The 20,443-nt window shown below is 47.6% G+C and overlaps 1 protein-coding gene across 4 annotated transcripts in view; it reads left to right on the forward strand.

Annotated features, from left to right (window-relative positions):
- The window catches only part of MGLL (monoglyceride lipase), a 67,607-nt gene extending 48,138 nt beyond the window's left edge, over positions 1-19,469 (forward strand). For 3 of the 4 annotated variants that reach the window (XM_064156805.1, XM_064156804.1, XM_064156806.1), the window contains exons 4-8: positions 1,456-1,592; positions 3,055-3,165; positions 7,848-7,937; positions 14,313-14,528; positions 15,700-19,469. In XM_064156805.1, the coding sequence (XP_064012875.1) occupies positions 1,456-1,592; positions 3,055-3,165; positions 7,848-7,937; positions 14,313-14,528; positions 15,700-15,825 (680 nt within the window). In that variant the 3' untranslated portion in view covers positions 15,826-19,469. The remainder of the gene's footprint in view (positions 1-1,455; positions 1,593-3,054; positions 3,166-7,847; positions 7,938-14,312; positions 14,529-15,699) is intronic. The other variant, XM_064156807.1, reaches the window with a different exon arrangement.
- Positions 19,470-20,443: the final 974 nt, after the last annotated feature.

The following is a 20,443-nucleotide window of genomic DNA, read 5'->3' on the forward strand; positions in this document are numbered from 1 at the left end:
GAGCAGCTGGCAGGGCAAAAGAAGAACAAGTCTGGGGCTCAGTTTTCCTTAGATGTAGTCCAGCTTTTTATTATCAGCTCTGTCTAATTTGCAAGGTGATTTTTTTGGATGGCTTACAAGAAAAATAAGTTTAAACATATTGATTTCTTCTGGTATGACTATTGCCAGCAGATCTTTGGGCTGGGCAGGCAATGCCCTTCTTTGATGATCACTGGGAGGGTACCATACAGCATGTAAACAATTGTCACATCCTAAGACAAGCTATTGCCCCTTTGTGCCATCAAGTATGCCTAAGTGCCCACTGGAGAAGGCTTACTGAGACACATAGCAGGAGGGAGATGCTGTTTGAGACTCTCTCTGCCTATCCCACAAGGATGGGATGTGTTTTTCTCTTCACAATTTTCCTAACAACCTGCATGGCACAGAAACTGCAAGGAGACTGTTTTTAAGGAAGAATCCTCTTTGTGGTAGGTAACAACATGTATGTGTAGTCAGGTAAACGTGCAGAGTGCTTCCCTCAGAGGTATTACTTTCAAGTCTTTTCAAGCGCAAATTGCCTGAGATTCCGCTTGTGGTGATGTTTGCTCCACCTCTGCCAGGGATGCCGCTGTTCCCATAGCAACTCACCATCTCCCATTTTAGCCTTTCCCTTCCCTTTGATCAGACAAAATCATTTCCAAATACAGAATGAGCTACAGTGTCCATGTGCAGTACAGTTTGCATTAACACTTGAGGAGGAGCAGGCCACCAGATACTTTCCCACTGCAGGCTGTCCCACCCACTAGCACTTGGCCTCCTCTGCTGAGACTGCTTCATCTCATAGCAGAGGAGAGTTCCAGCCCACCTAGTGCTCCAAGGTATCAGTGAGAAAAGGCAGGACTCCACAAAGCTCAGGCACACTCAGGCACTGGAAAAGGCTGTGTGCATGGCCCATTTTGTTTATAGCCACCACATCTACTCTTCAGAACTTCTGTTTCTTGCCAAGACCTCACACAGCAGTTACTGCTCTACAGTGAGCCATCAAGCCTCAGTGCAATGATCCCTGAGCTTTTGCCATCAGACCCCAGTGTGATGATCTCTGGGGCAAAAACCTATTGCCCAGAATGCAGTGAGCTGTCATCTCTACAGCAAGGCAAGTCAGCCCCTCTGCTCTGCTCTGCTCTGCTCACCCTAAAGCTGAAGATGATCTAAGCTCTTAGATCAGTGCTCTTTGGTTCAGAAGAGCAGGTAGAAACACAGAGTATAGGATTTATTTTTTAAAACCACATCACAAACAGTATGGCTCTGTGCAGCTTCCTCTGTATTTTTGCAGTACTCTTTCTGTTGAGAGATGACTGCAGGAGACAGTCAAGTTAGGACAGTAACAGTCCAGCAGGCAAGTTTCTGTTAAATTCTTTCTTGATTGCAACCACTGTTTCGAATGACTTAGCTGCATGCTCTGCTTTTCCCCTACAGTTGGCCATGGGCAGAGCGAGGGTGACCGTATGGTTGTCTCAGATTTCCACATCTTCATCAGGGACAGCTTGCAGCACATTGATCTCATGAAGAAAGAACACCCTGAGCTGCCCATTCTCATTCTGGGGCACTCCATGGTAAGCACCATCCCCTACCCCTCCTGGCAGCACCCGGGACACATGCCATGGCAGGTGGTACTCAGCCCACAGCAGGAAAAACAAAGCTACAGCAACCCTCCCTTCTGCTCCATTCACTGATCTGCAGCATGCCTTACCCCACCAGAGCTGGCCTGAGTACAGTCAGCCTTTATCCTTTCTACCTGGATCACAGCCCTAATTAGTGCCATTTGCAACAGTGGGACCATTCATTCACACTGGGTGCACGGCAAGTCCCTGCAGCATCGGGCTTCTCCGTTTGTTTTAGCCAGTAACCAAGAGGTTAAATCTCCCAGAGCTTTGTGAGAGGCTGCAGGGTGAAGCAGGGAATTGCCCTGTAGCCTCTCATTCTGTTAAACAACCTAGCTGGAAAATGTACTAGGGATTAGGGCTGCAAAAAACAAAGGCACTGATTTGGGGAACAGATCTGAAGCCTGATTCTGACAGCACGGGCCAAATCCCTTTATTCAAGCTTGCAATATTCTCCCTGATGTCATTGATCTGCTCTCCCTGCCTTCCTGGAGCAGAGAAAAATGAATGAGCACTTTGGGATTCAGCCCATGCTCAAATAAACAAGTGTTCCTGCATAAGAAGGCATGGCATGCTCTGAAGTGCTTGCTGGGCTCCAAAGCTGTGTAACAAGGAGCTAATTTCCCAGTGAGGTCTTTGAGATGCTTCTCACTCATACTCCATTTAACAAGCTCATGGTTGTCCAGCAGTGTGGAAGGTCACCAAATATTTCCCTTGGCAACTAATCCTCTGCAAACTTTCCTGAGAGAGCCAGCCAGATCCTTTCTGTCCCCAACCCCTCACACCCTCAGCCCCTGTCCAGCCTCTGAGCAGAAGGGCTCAGCCTGGCTGGCATTCAGCTCTAAACCATGGGCTGGATGTTTGCTGTCAGGCCCCAAGGACAGCACTGCAGGGCTGCAGGGGCTGGGGACCCTGGAGAGGAGAATATTTAACTTCCAGTAACTGGCGAAGATTTTCGCATGCCAGATGGCAGCATTGCTGCTGCCCAGGTTACAGTGCCGCAAGCACAAAGCAAGCCTGGCTGCACAGCATCTTCCTGAGGCAGCACCAGTTTGTCACACTGATAGAGCCTCAACTTATGTTTCAAGTCCCATCTGGACTACCACTTCAGACATTTTCTTCTTCGCCTGTTAAACTGAGGAAGGCACAAGGCATCCTAGGGACCTGACAGACATCGAGTGGAGACTTAAGTGTGATGTGAGGTCTTCTACCTAGAAAATAGAAACCAGGTCTCTTCTCCCTCACAAACACCAGGTACTTCTAGTGCCCCTGCCCCTCCAGCCTTCCTCACTGCCCACACTGCATTTTCACTGAGTCAGAAATAATTTGCTTGTTAGGACACAAACCCAGGATTACTGTAGAAACAAGATGTTGACGCCTGTATTAAGCTGTGGGCTGTTATTTTGCATTGCAGGGGGGAGCCATCTCCATTCTGACAGCTAGTGAGAGACCCAGTGAGTTTTCAGGCATGCTGTTAATCTCTCCTTTAGTGGTAGCCAGCCCAGAAGTCGCCACTCCCATCAAGGTAAGAGCAAACTTGCTTTGTACCTAGTTACCTCACTCTTCTGCTGAAGGAAATGCATGAAGACCTCTAGCCTTAAAATGCAAACCCCTACTGAGATCAGTGCTACCCGGATGCCAGTCAATACTTCTGCTCTAAGTGCCTTCCCCACAGTCCCACCTAACTTTCAGAGGGGAAATGAACCTTGAACTCTTCCAGGAAAACTTATTTAAATGAGAGTCAGACAGTGATGCTGTCTCACGAGGTGGTAGCAGACCAAGCCTTCTTCACCACACCCCATGGCAGCCCACACTGTGCTGTCCTTCCCCTTCCTCTTCTACAGTTTTCTTCCTGACTCATACAGAGTCTGGTATAGTTGCAACACTGGCTGCTGCCTAAGTCAGGGCAGGACTATTTTTGGTGTTTGGGGAACAACCAATTTCTAAATAAAACTAAGGTTCTTGAGTTCCAGGAATCCAGGAGGCTTCCAGCTAAAGCATCACCATCCCAGCAGCATCCCATTTGGCTTGGTACTATAGTTGATTCTTGTCTAGACCATCTCCTTTGGTGTGCATCTAAGCTTTACCCCACCCCCGTTCACACCTCCCTTCCAGAACTGTTTCTGATCCAGATTTGCACTGCCCTGTTTGCCCTTCCTCTGGGAGGTTCTGCAAAGCAACTGAACCTCAGCTCCCCACTCCTAGCTGGATTTTTAAAAGAACAACCAACGACCCTAAAAGAAGCTGTAAGCAAAGGAAGGGATCAGTTAGCTAGCAGGAAGAACAGACCATCACTTTCCCACCAGTCTTGTTCTTTTAACCTTTCTCTCTAGACTCTTCTCCTAGAGCCAGCTTCTTGTTTTAATCTACTTCTAAGCTATTTCTCCTGCTGTTATTTCTTCTGAGAGAAAGGAAACAGATTGCCTCAGCTTTCAGTATAATCCTGTTGCACCTTCTGCTGTAGCCAGAGCCATCTACTGACTTCACAAAGCACCAAAGGGTGCTTTTTAATGACCTCACTCTTCCTCTGAAGGAAACATGTTACCACCTCTAGCTTTAAAATGGAAAGCCCCAGGGATCTGCACCACTTGGATGCTGGTCAGTATATTCCCTCTATGTGCCTCCTTGCAGTTCCACCTACTTTTCAGAGGGGGAGAGAATCCTGAAGTCATCCAGTCTGGGAAAACTTATTTAAATAGGAGTCAGAGCACCAAGATGTGTTTTAGTTGACTCTTCACAGGGGAGGCTACAACTGACTCAGCATAAGGGTCCCATGAGCAGCAGTGTCCTTATGTTTTCTTACTTTGAAAAGGGGAAAAGAATGAATATTAAAAAGGAATGATAGGAGGTCTGAATCTGAGAGACACTGTTAGCCTGTGTTTCTAGTTGAGTCAAGGAAAGTAAGGAAAGGCTGTCCTTCTTCTAGAGCTTTTGCTAGATGCTAAACCTACTCTGAAATAAGGGCTTACCAGTTCTGTGGGAACTAGCATTACTGTGGGCTGCTTTCTTGCAGATCTACACCAGGTTGTTGCTTCACCTCAGTGTAGGGAATTCCAGTCTCCAACTGAAGTATTTTGGAGGTGTTTATACAGTCTTTTTCCTAGAGACTCTCTCACCTGCAGTAATACAGTGAGTTTCCTACTCTTTCAAATCTACTGTTGCATTTTAAACCCGATAAAAATAAGTATTCCTAAAGTATCTCTGCTCTGTCAGATTTACATTAAATCAGTCCTGGAGCTGGAAAGGTGCTTGCAAGAGAAAGGAGTGAAAAGAGGCAGACTGTTGCTGCATAAGACATGATTTTCCATAAAGCTGAGCTGAAAACGCCTGTGTGCTTTTTCTCCTCTCTGAGAACCAAAGACCTTTCATTGGCATTTGTGCCTCTGAGGCACAAAGGCTTTGGTTTTCCCTTGGAACTGGTAGATTTCTCAGCCCTGGGCCACTTCCCAAGGACCACTGCATTCATCCCTTTGCTGGGGAAGTTTCCAGCTGAGCAAGAATTTACCTCGGCCTAAACAAACCAGGGATCAAGGCAACAGCAACAGAGGGGCAGATTACACACTGTGTCCTTCAGTCTGTCCTGGAAATACCTTCTCTCACTGGCTAGCTAGCCCTGGGAGCAGCAGAAACACAACACATTTGCAGGCTACATGCAGGAAAATCAAATTCTAGTCTTTGCAGAAACAATTTCATCAATGTCCTATAAATCCTGTGTCCTAATAGATGCATCTAGTTGCAAATCTAGTGGAGAGGGAGGGATCTTATTGCCTTCCTGGTCTCCTTCTCAGTTAATCTGAACAAAATTCAGCTCTGAGTATTTAACATTTCAAAGGATGCAAAGAGACAGGAGTCATATACACTGGCAAGGAGCAGAGTGAGGGTAATAAAGTATCTTCCACTGCATTTCTGCTGCTGAATGCTTTGAAATCAGGTGGGCAGAACAATCCCTTAGGGAAATATTCCCTAGGGATAAGCAGTCAGCTTTCCCTACAGACCAAGTTTAGTTCTGTCTGTGCATAAATGAGAGTGTTTATGCACACAAGGACTATATATATGCATGTGAGTACACCTGACATACCTATGTACAAGGCTTGGTGCTTCTCTTGCACAGCTGAACACCAGCAATTATTTAACTGATACCTCCAAGCCAGGAGGGTGCATTCTGCCACAGCTGTGCTCAGAAGCCAGCTCCATCTCTGTGGCAGTTTAGCAACCAGCTCGTGACTTGGTTTGGCAAAACTCCAGATCCGTGCAAAAACTTCAAGAACATTTCCAAAGTGTGTCAGAGAGACAAGGTCCTCAGTAGGCTCTGGGGCTGTGGTGCTGGGTACACATCGTTGGAGTAGAAAAATGGCCATACTGACTCTGGCAAAAGCCTGTCTAGCCTGTCTCCAACAAGGAAGAGCTTGAGAAGGAACATAGATGTGCTCCTCCTTACCTTGCCACACCTTCCTTGCCTTCAGCACATCTTTAGGCTGGTGCATTGTTGCTCATAGGAGATGAAGGATGAAATTTATGCTCCTTCTGCAAAATCTCTATAGCAGACCCTTGGGAATATAAATATTTACACAGCTACCTGGCAGACACAAAGCAGAATCCCCATCAAACTCACTGCTTCTGGAATTTAAGAGTATGTCAACTGCCTTCCCTCTTCAGCTGAATTTAAAAGTAAGCAAAGCACCCATCTCCAAAAAACATGCCATCTTTCACTCTCTTACGTATCATCCTGGCTTTAAATATCTGTGGCCTTAATGCCAAATAGCAACCTTGTGCCCAGTGCTCCAAATAGATTTGGAGAGAGAATTTTTGGAGACAAACATTTCCAGACCTTTACTTGGAGTTTTTCACTCCCTATACTCTGTAAAGAAACCCTAGGACAATTCCACTTCTTCTAAGCTGAATTCCCCAGCTAGGTGTCTGAAGTTGCTTGGCATGTATCTGGGTCATCATAGGTGGCCAGAGAAAGGTAAAACTGTTACAGTGTTGTCAGTGCAAAGTCTATAACCTTGCCTAGGGTTGGTGAGGGTACATTCCTCAAATCATCACTGCCTTGAGTTCAACCAAAGAAAAGCCCATTCCTGCTGGTTTGCATCATAAGGTCATGCTTGCCTTGGTGTGGATATTTTGTTCTATTGTCTAACTCTGGAGATCTCAGTAGAAATTGATTTTGCTGATGCAGTGTCATAGTCACAGTCAGTTAAGGACTTAACATACTGGTAGAAAGTGGCACTTCTTCCTATTCACATCCATCCCAAGGTGCATGTCTCCCCAGATGTGCTGTGATTCTTCACTGCTTTTCACTCCTGGGTGACTTTGCCTTCAACCTTGCATCATTCTGCTAATATTGCAATTACTCTGTCATGTATCATCTGTGATCTGAGATGCCAGGGAGCATTTCAGAAGTGATTACGCATCAGCAGAAACAGAGAACATAGGTGACAGCCTACCTGCAGGTGCTAGCTGAGAACAGGAAAGGGCCATAAAAGAAACCAACAAGCACTCGTTGTGTGTTTTCTGACGGAAGTGGTGGTCACTTAAAGATGGTTATCAGTGATGAGAGTCCAACCCTGGTATCAACGTGCAATTCGATTGGAAGATGTTACCCTTTCTTCTGCCAGCGGTTTCAAGCCTGGGCTGCTGAATGCTCTTGTGTTTTGTTCCCAGGAGACAAGTGAGCAATGGATTCCTTTGCCAATGCATGCACAATTTGTTGTTGTTTATTTACAGGTTCCCTGGAGAATATGCTTCTCAAAAAGAGTGCAGCCTAGGCAACTACTGCAGACTGCACTGAGCATCGCGTGTATGCTGCAGCCTGGAATCAGAGCTGTGGCAGCAAGGAAAGGGTTGCAGAGCACACAAACCCCAGCCCTTTCAAGGGTGGAGATGGCTTTTTTCCTATCAAAGTGCTTAACTGAGGCCTTTTTAGAAATTGAGAATGGGACAAAGGCAATGCACAACAACGTGGTGATGTTTCCTGTGGATGGACAGCTGATGGCGTTTCAGACTAGCACACCCATTCCCTGATGGAGCAGCTTAAACACTTTAAGAGAAATAGTCCAAGTACAGGACAGGTCTTTCTCCAATCTCTGCTAACACATCTCAACTATTTAACTTCCATGATGATTCCCATCACCTCAGGATTTGGCCCTCTGTGTTGTCTGCCTTGCTCTAACCAGGTCTTTATCTGCTTGCTTTCCTCTCCCACAGATTTTTGCAGCGAAAGTGCTCAACTTTGTTCTCCCAAACCTGTCACTGGGGTCAATAGATCCAAATGCAATTTCCCGGAACAAGAAGGAGGTGAGAAGCTTAATGTCTTGTCCTCACACTGCCATTTCTCTTTAGAAACAGCACAAGTGTTTTGCTTAATCATGAGGGGAAGATCTACACTGGTGTGAAAAGGTGAAACATCTTGAAAGTCAGAGGAACTGACTGCACTTGGCAGAAAGCTTTGGGGAATCAGCTGTCCTTCCCTTTATTGCACCTTGCAGCTGCAGCCACTCTGGATAGAACCATCCCAGGGTGTAGTTTTGTGGTGTCACCATAGCTTGGGGCTCTTCAGCCATTCATACCCACTCCTAGTCATAAGTTGCAGCCTATTCATGCCATCACTGGCAAAACCAGCTGTCATTACAACTGCTGCAACAACACATAACAAATGTTCTTCTGTCTGCTGTGGAAGGAGCAAGAGGAGCAAAAACACAAACTGTGAGTGAGTGAAGGTGCTTTGGCTGGACCCAGAACTTGGTGCATTTCAGAAATGAACTTGAATGATGGAAAACAGTGTCTCAAAAGCAGAAGAGCTTTGTGGTGTAGTGGTCAGTTGTTCCCATGCTCTCACATCAGCTCGCATCTCACTGACAGATGATTCAGTTTTTCCTGCTGTTCATGCAATGGTTTGTGTCTTAAGCAGAAGTTAGTAACTTGCCTTCCTCTGGAGAGGATGGTTGGCTGGCATTAAAACTGAACCTGAAAGGATCAGGAGCAAAAGTGATGTCAATGGCTGTCTGAGTTCAATGCATTCAGCCTTGGCATGTCCCCCCTCTTTGATTCATTGATCAGTAAACTGGAAAGCAGTCTTCCAGTATAGCCTCAAGGTGTTCAGAATTGTGTCTTGGATCTAACAAACAGAGTTTTTTGGTCAAAGGACTTTTCAGTTCACTTATATGTGAACAGAGTGTTTTATCATTTCACTGGGCTGAAGGTGAAAAGATTCAAGGAGCTAAGGATTCAAGGAAGACAGAGTAGGTCCTAGGAAATTGTCAAGAGTGAGTTGATGTACATCCACTTATGCACCATATGACATTTGTTCTTAAGTACCATCTGAGGCTGCACAAAATACATCCTTGGGAAGAAGGCTGATCCCAGTCAGGCTGTAGGAACCCGTTCTTAATTACATTCATCTGCCATAACTTGTTGCACATAATTCAGAGAAAAGGTTTAAATTAGGCAACCAGTTCCTTAAAATCACACAAAGGAAAGCTTTCACATCTGCATTTGTCTTGAGAGGATAAAAGTAATCAGTGCTCTGGAGGAGGAGAGGAATTCGAGTGTTACTCCCTACCTGGCTGGGACATGTGGTTCTTTGCATGTTTCTGCACTGATTTGTTCTGTAGCACTTGAACTCAGTGCCTCAGCTGATCCCTAATGGTAGCAGTTTTAAATACACCCCCAACAGCTGGATCTTCTGCTGGAAGTTGGCAGCGCTCCCCTAGGTAGCTTCACAAGAGGTATTTAGAGAGGTGTCAGGAAGCTCCCTTAATTTGGGGCACAGCACTGAAAGCATTTCCATGTTGGGGTGGTGTTAGAAGTCAGACCTTACAATAAAAGCTACCATGTTGTCTTTCTACCTAAATATTTGCTCCTGCTCCCTGTGCTCTATAATGCTCCAAGTCTCAAGAGCTTCCTCTGAGTGTTGCTTCTCCTCTGCTCCTTCCCTTTCCGTGGAACAAGGGAAAACCTTTTGCAGGGGATAAAAACGATAGGTCTGCTTCCATAGGCATAGCCAGCTATGGATTGTGATGTAAAGTACTTTCCTGATCTTCTTCAAACACCAAGATTTGAGGCTTCAGGCACTTACTGAAGACAACACAGCATCTCAGTCCTCTGGCTGCCTGTAACACGCGCTGCATCCTCCTCCTGGACTCAGGATGCACAGCTTCAAAGCAGGCAATGTGCTGGAAAGATCCATTATTTATCTGTTCAACACAGTCTCCTGCCAGACCAACTTTCTGTTCTCTAGAAATATTTTTGGGACATCATCCAAGAATTTCCTGACTAGTTTGTGTTCCCAGCAGGCTGTCCTCAGGGTATAGGGACTGAAACACAGGATGGCATGGAAGTGTTTGCTTGATCCATTTGCTGTGTCAAGTGAATGTGACACAAAAGAGAGCAAGCAGCAACCTTAAAAACCCAGTTCTGTTATTCCAAGGAGGAATAACGTCACATGGCACCTCTTTACCCCATTAATCTTTGTTAGCTGCTGTTGATTTCAGTGGAATAGTCCCCTGACTTGAGTCTTGTTCCTGCAGAGTCCACATAGGATCAGCTACCTTATAAATAATCCATTGCTCTGCAAAACTCAAAGGGAAGATGCAGATCTTTAAGCAAGGGAATGTAGTGCAGCGGGAGCCCTGATGACTGCTTCTGTGTTAGAAGTACATAGAGAGGAAAAACGGTTGTGAGTGACTCAGCAGAGCCTTTGCTGGCCCGTGGCTGGAAGCAGTTGCAGGCTCTCCCAGTGTCACCCTCCCTCATTTGCCCCCACTGTCTCAGAGCTCAGTGTGCCAACAGGAGCTCTGAGCTTGCAGGAACTGCAGTTCATCACTTCCAGAATATAAAGCCCATTCCCTATTTCCCCCTCTTACTCCAGAAAGCTCCTGATTTGCCCTCACCCCATGCACTGAACATTAACCCTGAGGATTCCTGTTGATTGACTGGGAAGAGCATCCTCTCCCTGGAGTCTTGGTCATTCAGGGTTGGGATTGAGTTATTATTTTTCTCCCTTTCCATCACCTACACACAAATATTTCCTGGGTGCTCAGTAGCTTAAAACTCCCTGCTCTTTCAGAAAAGAACAAGAGAAAGAAAGAAACCCATCAGGTCATTCTCTTAGCACGGATGGGGCTGGGGAGGGACCTGGCTCACATGAATTCATCAGTGCTGTTTTACTCCATGGAAATGGAACTTCTGCCAATCCATCCAACCACCTCTCCTCATTCTCCCTCTGCAAAGTTTCTCACTAGTTGCCTTCAAATAATAAAAAAAAAGAAACCCATCTTAAAGCTGTGTTGCATTAGTGCAGTGCTGGGATATAAATCCAGACAACTCTCAAATTAGGCTGGAGCCAGTTGCTAAGTAGCCAGAGCAACACAGTAATTTTGCTTAAAATACTGATGAAAAGTCAACATGTTAGGCTGAAAATGTCAGTGTACACCCAGCTGTCAATGGGAGAGCTAACACCACCACACTGGGTGGCTGGTGTTCTGGAAGTCAAAGGCAAACTTTTCCTGTGAGGACATTCACCAGAGGATGCTTCTCACTCTTCTGAAGCACTTTGCAGAGCAGGGAAGGTATGGCAGACAGAAGCACTTTGCAGAGCAGGGAAGGTATGGCAGACAGACAGGCTGAGCCATGTAGAAGTTTGAGGACACAGACCAATTTGGACACTGGGAGCTAAGAGGACCACATGTCCTTCAGTCCCTCTGTTTCCTCAGGCCTTTAGCAGGAGCAGAAAATGTTCAGCCTGTCTTAAACTGGATCCGTTTACCTTAATCACAGTCTCAGTGACCTCCTGCAAACAGTGCTTTCCAAAGCCCCAGCGTGCATGGGCACTTGCTTCTTTGAAAGGGACATACTGTGCATAAGATCCTAGTATTATGAGCTGTGATGAGAGACCTTGATCTTTGTCTCCCTGCCAAAAACTACCTTCACTTCAGAGCAGCCATGATCTTGCACAGAGGCCAAAACCCAGTGATGGCCTTAATCAAATACCAGAAACATCTGCTGCATCCAAGGGTCCCTAGACAAGTGCTGCCACAATTTGAATTTCTTTGGTCCAACTCCAGCACAAATTAGAGTGGTACTACAACTGTCACTCCCGTGACCATCCTCAGAATGGTGGGCTGAGACTGAAGGATGCCAGCTGCCAATAGTCCCAAATTCCCCACCCACTCCTTCCCCTTGCACTCGGGGATAGGAACCATGAGTTCAAGTAGCAGGAAATGGTGGGGAGTGGAAGTAATACTGTGATGGGGAAGACTTGTGAGCATCCTCATACCTCATTGCCAATTCCATTTCCAGTGCTTTGTTCCAGTGCACTTGAGATGAAAAGAGGGAAATTAATGTCCCCCAGCCAGGAAATCTCCACCTTGTATTGTCCTTCTGCCACTTTGATAATTTCATCTCACAGGTAGATGAATGCAGAATCCACCTCAAGGCCTTTCTGGCTTCTCGATGGGGACCAGGCAAACCACTCTGTCCTGCTACAGTGCCTTTCTGTACCTACACCTAGCTACATGTCCCTGCTGTGGCCTTGAGGGTCACCTCCAGCCATGGCCCCCTCAGGGTCAGGCATTTGCACCATGAGTGCCTCTAGTTTCAGCAAAACGAGGGAGAAATTGAACAGACTCCACTGCCTGCGAGATGAGGAGACTGTTTTCAGCTAACCTATTAATAACCATCATTTCTACAAACATCTGCCAGGGATGGGAGAAACTGGAGGCTGTGCCAGAGCCCAACCCATAATCAAAGCATTCTGGCACATAGTGAGATGGCAGTGGCTGTGTGGGCCGTCTCCATGTACAGTATACAAATATTTACTGTAGATTGGCCTGCTGCAGCAACTACTCATTCCTAGCAACTTTCTGCACCAGCTCTTCTAAATCCTCATCCTCTTACAGGCTAGGAGAACAAGTTGTTGACTTTTTTTCTTTTGCCTGCCACTTAATACCATTATCTGCTGCCTCATCTGTGCACACTTTGTACACAGAGAGGACCCTGCAGCATAAGGGGCAAGGGAAGGGCAAAGGAAGGGCAACTGACATCATCTACCTGGACCTGAGTGAGGTGTTTGACTGTCCCACATGACATCCTGGTCACCAAACTGGACAAACACAGACTTGATGGGTGAACCAGTTGCTGGATAAGGAACTGGCTGGATGGTGGCATGCAGAGAGTGGTGATCAAGGGCACAATGTCCACCTGGAGACCAGTGACAAGCAGTGTCCCTCAGGGGTCAGTGCTGGCACCAGTGCCATTTAACATCTTTGTCAGTGGTATGGACAGAGGAGTTGAGTGCAGCCTCAGCAAGTTTGCAGATGACACCAAGCTGTGGGGCACAGTTGACTTGCTAGAGGGACCTGGACAGGCTGCAGAGGGGGGCCCAGGCCAATCTCATGACATTCAAGGCCAACTGTAAGGTCCTGCACCTGGGTCAGCACAAACCCAAGCACAGATACAATATGGGTAGCAAATGGCTGAGAGCAGCCCTGAAAAAAAGGAGCGGGGGGTCCTGATGAAAAGCTCCACAAGAGCCTGCAGTGTGAGTGCAGCCCAGACAGCAACCCTGTGCTGGGCCTGCAGCAATAGCAGTGTGGGCAGCAGGGCAAGAGAGGGGATTCTGCCCCTTGGCTCTGCTCTCCTCAGACCCCACTATGTGCAGGTCTGGAGCCCCCAACACAAGAAGGACATGGAACTGTAGAGTGAGTCTAGAGGAGGCAATGAAGATGCTCAGAGGGCTGCAGCAGCTCTGCTATGAGGACAGGCTACAAGAGTTGGGGCTCTTCAGCCTGGAGAATGCTTTGAGGAGACCTTATGGTAGCCTTCCAGTATCTGAAGGAGACCTACAGGAAGGCTGAGGAGGGACTATTGACAAGGTCTTGTAACGATAAGACAAGAGGTAATGGGTTTAAACTGGCAGAGGGGAGATTCAAACTAGACGTTAGGAAAGGGTTCTTTACAGTGACAGTGGTGAGACACTGGCACAGGTTGCCCAGAGATGTTGTGGATGCTCCCTCCCTGGAGGTGTTCAAGGCCAGGTTGGATGAGGCCTTGAGTGACCTGTTGTAGTGGGAGGTGTCCCTGCCTATGGCAGGGAGGTTGGAACTGGATGATCTTTAAGGTCTCTTCCAACCTAAACCATTCTGTGGTTCTATGATGAGTGCTTTGCAGTCACATGTGTCAGTTGTCTGTAGGTGTAGGTCTTCACTCCAGAAAGGAAAGGTGGAAGAGAAAAACAACTGAGCCCTCATCAGAAGGGATAAGGAACTGGAGAACAACATCATAGAAGTAATACAGTGTTAAGAATCCTGTGCAGAGGAGATGTCATATTTGAGCGACAGAAGGACATGGCAGAGGGGAAAAAATGTAGGCAGGTGCTCCCACAGGACAGCCTTTGTCCAGCACTGTCTGTCTGCCTGCAGAAAGAGCTTTGGCTTGAGTGTTTTCTAGTGCTGTAAAATAGAAACACACAGCAAGGAGCAAGCCAGGTTGTGTGAGCAGCTCTGGGTAACCACACTACAAACCTTGACCCTGACTCTGATGGCAGGATGCTCTGATACAGTAGGAAATGACAGCACATGCCAAGGGAAGAGACTCCTCACTGCCAGGCTGATCTGCTTTGTCTTTTCTGCATGAAATATTGCTGACCTTAAATGACTTCTTTCTCCCTGCCAGATGGAGTCTTATACATCTGATCCCTTGGTCTACCATGGCGGCATGAAGGTGTCCTTCGTCATCCAGCTGATGAATGCCATTGCCAGAATTGAGCGAGCTCTGCCTAAGTTGACTTTGCCCATCCTGGTGCTACATGGCTCTTCTGACAAGCTCTGTGACATCAGAGGGTCCCATTTACTGATGGACACAGTGAAGAGCCAGGACAAAACGCTCAAGGTCATCTTGCTAAATTGTTAGGATATGCTCACCCCAAGCACTGACAGAACCATGAGTGACTGTGAGGGGCAGGGAGCCTGCTGAGCTCCAGAGAACTGTTGAGACAGCACAGGTTACAGGCCTTTTGTCACCAGGAGGCAGTCCAAGTGCAGCCCTCCCTGGGCCTTTCAGCAGCCACAACCAGGCTGTGGGCAAGGGGGTGGTGGGTGAGGTCAGGCAACCCACAACAGAACAAGGGGACACAGTCTCAAGTTGTGCCGGGGAAGGTCTAGGCTGGATGTTAGGAGGAAGTTCTTCACAGAGAGAGTGATTGGCATTGGAATGGGCTGCCCAGGGAGGTGGTGGAGTCACCGTCCCTGGAGGTGTTGAAGCAAAGCCTTGATGAGGCACTTAGTGCCATGGTCTGGTTGATTGGACAGGGCTGGGTGCTAGGTTGGACTGGATGAGCTTAGAGGTCTCTTCCAACCTGGTTGATTCTGTGATCTGACCCAGCAGTGGCTGTGTACATAGAGGGCGTCTTGGACATGAAGCAGCCTGGTGTAGGAGTGAGACTCATAAGCAGTGAAATGCTGACCCCAGAATCTTTTCTAAACAATGCTAACGGTGTAAGCACCAACCTTACCCCATGCCCCAGTGCCTAAAGGTACCCGGGGCCTTTCCAAAGCACTGCACAACAAAAGCCACTTCACATCTGCTTATTTGAAGAGAGCCACAGCTGATTAACCAATTGTTAGCACATGAGTGAGCCTGAAAGAGAGACAGGGAAACCAAGGGAAAGCTTTTGTCGTTGGAAAAATAACTGGGTAGTCTGGGCATAAAAGGGAGTAAACCAAGGCATGGCAGGAGCATCTCCAATTGTCCTCTAAACTCCAAGGGCATGATCAGCATTTCCTCCTTAGTGGGATATACAAGTGGTGAATGGGGCTGGAACACGCACTGCCTTGCAGTAGGGTGTCAGGTTGTAGATGCCAAAGCCATCCTGCTCACAGAGGGCCAGCATCACCAGTGGCATCTCTCTGATTTCATAACCTGCCACATCTAGGATAAAAACCTGACAAGGTGTGGGCAGGAAGTGTTGGACCCGTGGGTGTTGCCAAGAGGGGACTGAAGGCTGTTTTGCTCATGTGGATATTTTTTCCTGTGCTAATCTCCACTCTCTCCCTGGTTGCAGGTGTATGAGGAAGCCTATCATGCCCTGCACAAAGAGCTGCCCGAGGTCTCTACCTCTGTCTTCACAGAAATACTAACGTGGATTGGCCAGAAGGTCTCAGCAGCTGAGGAATCCAGCCATATTTAAGAGCAATTGGTTTTGCAGCTTTCCCTGGGGTTTCATGGGAACAGATGCTTTTCTTAATAGAAGTTGCTCTGAAAAAGATGCAATGTGGGGGGACTCTTGGGATATTTTATCAGGCATAGCCTAAGGCAGGGTGGGGGGGAGAGGCGCAGGGTGGGGCATTGTTTGCTGATGTAAATCACCGTTGCCCTAATTGACAGCTTTCTAGGTCGGGTGACTTTACTGAAACGCCCCTCACCCACCACCCTTCCCTCACCGCTTCCCCTTCTCTGCTTTCGCTGGGGTGACAGGGGTGCATTTATACTGCAATAATTTTTAGTATGGTAAAGAAGTCAGTATCTTCCACTTGATGGTTTTGATTCCAGGGGCATACAGTACCTTTCCTGTCCCCACCAGCCAGTACCTTAAAAGCTCTGGTCCTTGAGAGGAGAGCAGTAACAAAGGTGCTGGGTAATGAGAAGAAGCTAAAGATGGAGCTGACACCTCCCTGAAGGTGAAGGGCTGGTTTCCAAGGTCAGACCCCTTTGGATACTGTCTTGATATGCAGGCCAGGCCAAGGGAGAGCATCAAGACAGCCTCCCCTGCTGCTCTGCATGTCCTCTGCGAGGTTGCACTCAAAGAAAGCATGCTGAACAGCTCTTTCATTTTCATCATCAGAGCAAATCCCAGAAGGGAAAGGAAGAATGTGGAATCAAACCCACTTAGCACATTCAAAAACCATGCTTTTCCCCATGCCAAACCTCATCTCCTCTGCAAAATGAGCTACTCTGTAAATATTCCTAGGGGCTGCTTTTTTTCCTTCCCTTTTTTTTTTCCCTTTCTTTTTCATTTTTTGTTTCTTTTTTGAATTAATCACTTGTGCTACTGAAACTGAAAATGCAAAGTCAAAGTTATAAGAGAATATAGTAATATAATATATGATGTATATAAAGGTGGCTGGAAGTTGGAGAAAAAAAAAATGGGAGGAGAGTCTAAAGAAGGGGTTGATAGTTCCTTCTCTTGGCAAGGAATAATGTTTTTCTGCCTGAATCCAGTCCTCTGAACGTAACTTTGCAGTCATAATCTGTTGTTTTCCTTCATCAGTTGGAAAATGTCCTGAAAATAACGCTAGAGAGAAGTGCAGAGCATCTGGTGGGTGGGGATTAGCAGTGGGTGTCCTTATGGTCCACCAGTTTAACAGGAGACCCACAGTGTGAACAGAGATCCTGTCCAAGCTCATCCCAGTCTCCTCCAAGTCAGCACTGCCAAATCTGGGGCTAAGCAGAGGGGCTGAGCTCACCCCTTTAGATAACAGGGGGAGCCAAACACAGAGTATAGTGTGCAATCATCCATCCAATGTCTGCTTTGCTGCACTGGGGGGCATCCGGGACACTGGTGTACAAGCTGCCACAGGGGAGCTTGTGAGCTGGTCCAGTGGTGCAGACAAGCCAAATTCTAGAGCTGCCTGGATCTCTGATAGAAGCAAGGTGAAAAGAGAGACTTTTTACAGGTGGTTATGAGGCAGAGGTACCATAGTGCCACACTAAAAGCTGTCTGATGAGCACAGCATGGCTCTCTGGGTCAGTTTGTGCAGGGTAGTGGCTCTAAGAATACACTCAGCACTGGCCACTGCAGTTTAACCTGTGCTTCTCCCTCCAATTTTGCAAGAAGAAAATACCTGCAAGCATTGTGTAATGGGAGAATGGGACATCTTCCCCAGTGAGAAACCAGCCCCTTTTTGCCTTGCCTGCCAGCAAGAAACCATTGCTGGGACTTGAGCCACCATGCCCAGGGCTGGATCCCTCCTGCAGCAGTCACAAGGAACCATCCACCTCTCCTCCCTTTGAAACCAGTCCTGGCCAGATTCAGGAAAGGAGCCCCTCTGCAATAACAGTGAGAACTAGGACTTGGTCTTATTTAGTTCCAGCAGCAGGAGTGGATGAAAGGTATGTGGATGCAGGTTTTGTCCTTGGAAAGTTACCCAGGTTGATCCAGCCACTTTTACACTTGTATTTTCTTGCCTTTAAAGAGAGGAATGAGCTGTAGTTCTCCCAGCAATGCCAGCTTTTGATTCAGATAGTATTCCAGTGCAATCAGCTGTTCTCACTAACCCCTGCTAAACCTCTGGTGACACTTGCTCTGGGAAGGAGGCAATGCGCAGGTCATCTGCTCTACGTATCCCAGCAGCCTGGCTTGTTGCAATTTCTTTTCCCTTCACAAAATCCCTCCTTGCCAGATGCTGCTAGGGAAAGACAGCAAAAAGTGAAACACTAGAGCAGTGATAAATCTCACCTGCTTCTTCAGCTGGAAGGAGAATCAAGTAGGTGTGATCCAGTGGTGACAGACGTTGTTGGGGTAGTAGCAAGATGATGACTTAAGGATGGGATTTTGAAAGCACTTTTCCCGAGGAAGTCAGGAGGAGTAAATCAATACCCACATTCTTTAAATCCCTTCCCAAATTGACAAGCACTTTGTGGGGGTGGAGGGAAGTGACCCTGCATCAGGAAGGTCAGAGCCCGTCTGCTCCCTCCAACCTGGCTTCAGGCAGAGGAAAGTCTATGATCAGTGCCTTTGCTAAAATGTGTCCTTTCAAGAAACATCTGCAGCTCTGCAGAAATAAGAGGAAACCAATTACAGTGGTCTAGGGAAGACTTGCTCCTCTGTCTAGCTAAGCTCAGCCATGGCACATGGCCTGGGGAAGCCACGTTTGAAACTCAGGCTAGCAAACAGTTGAGAGATGAAGAGCAACACAAAAGCCAAATAAGCCCCAAGTGTGGGCACAGCATGGTTCACTGCCACACTCAGCCAGTTTTTTGAAGAGTTACCATCTTCTGAGGCCATTAACACAGGGAAACTCTCCCCCAAAAAGCCTGGAAGGCTGTCTGCCCCTGGCAGCACACCCCCTCCAGGCAGGCTGAATAGCAGAGAGGGAGCAGCAAGGGTGCATGAGTGCAGTGGGAGGGGGCCAGGGGCAAACCAGCCTGGGTCCGTTGAGGCACCAGTTTGTGGCAGCCGTGGGTCAGGCTGCACACTTCAGCGCTCACTGCTGTTGTTGATACTTTACTCTGCCTGTAAGCTACTTTATATTGACCCAGTTAGGTTTCACCGTGCCCCAGAGGAATTCTTCCTTCCCTGACCAGATTAGCAAAGAGCAGAGCTGCTGCCAAGGGAAATGTAATTAAACTATTTTCAGCTGGCAGATCCCCTTCGCAGAGAGCACAGCCAGCCTTACGAATGTTGCTGTGCAGAGCCACGCCAGAGACTGCTCTGCCTCTGAGAACAGGTGGCCCTCATGACTGAGCAATAGCAATGTGTAACTACTGTACAGATCATCACCTGTAGCACTGACAGGCCCTCTCCCCACTGCCTAACCCATCAGAGTTTCTAAGTTAGCCTGTTCTTTTTACACCGCTCACCTTAGTGCACTGCCAGCACAAGCCCATGGAGATCACATTTACTTTTCCAAGTAATTTCTGAGCTTGTCTCTCTTGTTCTGTTGTGTTCCAGTTCAATAAAATACATTTATATATATATAAATACATATATAAAAGCATATATACATACACATGTATTTTCAGTGGGAGAAAAAAAACAAACATAAACAGGTTTAGGATTCTTAAAGGAATGCAATGGATATTGCAACTAATAATAAAGTTATGTTTTCTGAACAGAGCGTGTCTGAGGGCATCATTGGTGACTGCCATTCCTCTGGAGGGCGAGAGGAAAGGCAGAGAGAGATTAAATTGCCATTCAGCTTCTGGAGGAGGGGGCTGCAGCCAGCACCTGCTCCCCAAGCACTGCAGACCAGGAGCCTGAGAACAGCCTAGTCTCACAGAGGCCTGAGATTCCCGTTCTGCTTCAAGGACAGCTTTTCAAAGAGCCCTGAATCCCACAGCCTCACACCACTATTCGCTGTAGCCCACAGCAGCACAATAAACGATGAGCTGGAGGCACTGCAGGTGCGAGGTGCGAGATGTCTTTACACCATCGTGACCCAGCAGGGCTCTCTGGGCAATCCCAAGGAAAGCTGGCTTGGTCCTCCCCAGAGCCAGAGTTTGCTTTATTGGACATTGCAGCCAACGTGCCTGCTTTAGAAAAACACTAAATTCTCTGCCCCAAGTGACAAAACAGCAGTCCTGAGCTGGTGGAGGAGCCTGGGGCAATCAGCAGTCTCAGCCTACTTTGAAACCTGGTTCCCACACTTTTATGAGTCCATTCAAGTATTGAGTTGGTGCTAAACTGTACTCCACCCAAACAGGAAGCATCTGCACCAAGGCTAGGAGCAGCAGCCATTTAAGTCCTACTTTTTGCCTCCAGCTGCAACTACAGAGGAGTCTGGGGAGTAGCTTTTGCTGCTCTCTCAGGTCCCAGGCAGTGCCCAGGTGCTGTAAGAACCCCCAGTTCACCCAGACACAAGGCTGATGCTGTCGTGGTGCCCTGTGCTACAGGAACATTCCACCCACCCAGAGAGCAGGGCTGGGGGACAGCCCAGCCACAGGGTTCCCTCACACCTGCATCCTTGTGTGGGCTTCAGGACAAGTTGTTGTGTTTTGAGGGCTCCTCAGCCACTCATTTGCACTCCCAAACAGGTGACAGCTGCTGTGGCAAGGGACAAGCTGGATTATGTGCCCAAGCTGCAACC

This window comes from Pogoniulus pusillus, chromosome 16 (genome assembly GCF_015220805.1).
Source record: "Pogoniulus pusillus isolate bPogPus1 chromosome 16, bPogPus1.pri, whole genome shotgun sequence".
Lineage (NCBI taxonomy): Eukaryota > Metazoa > Chordata > Aves > Piciformes > Lybiidae > Pogoniulus > Pogoniulus pusillus.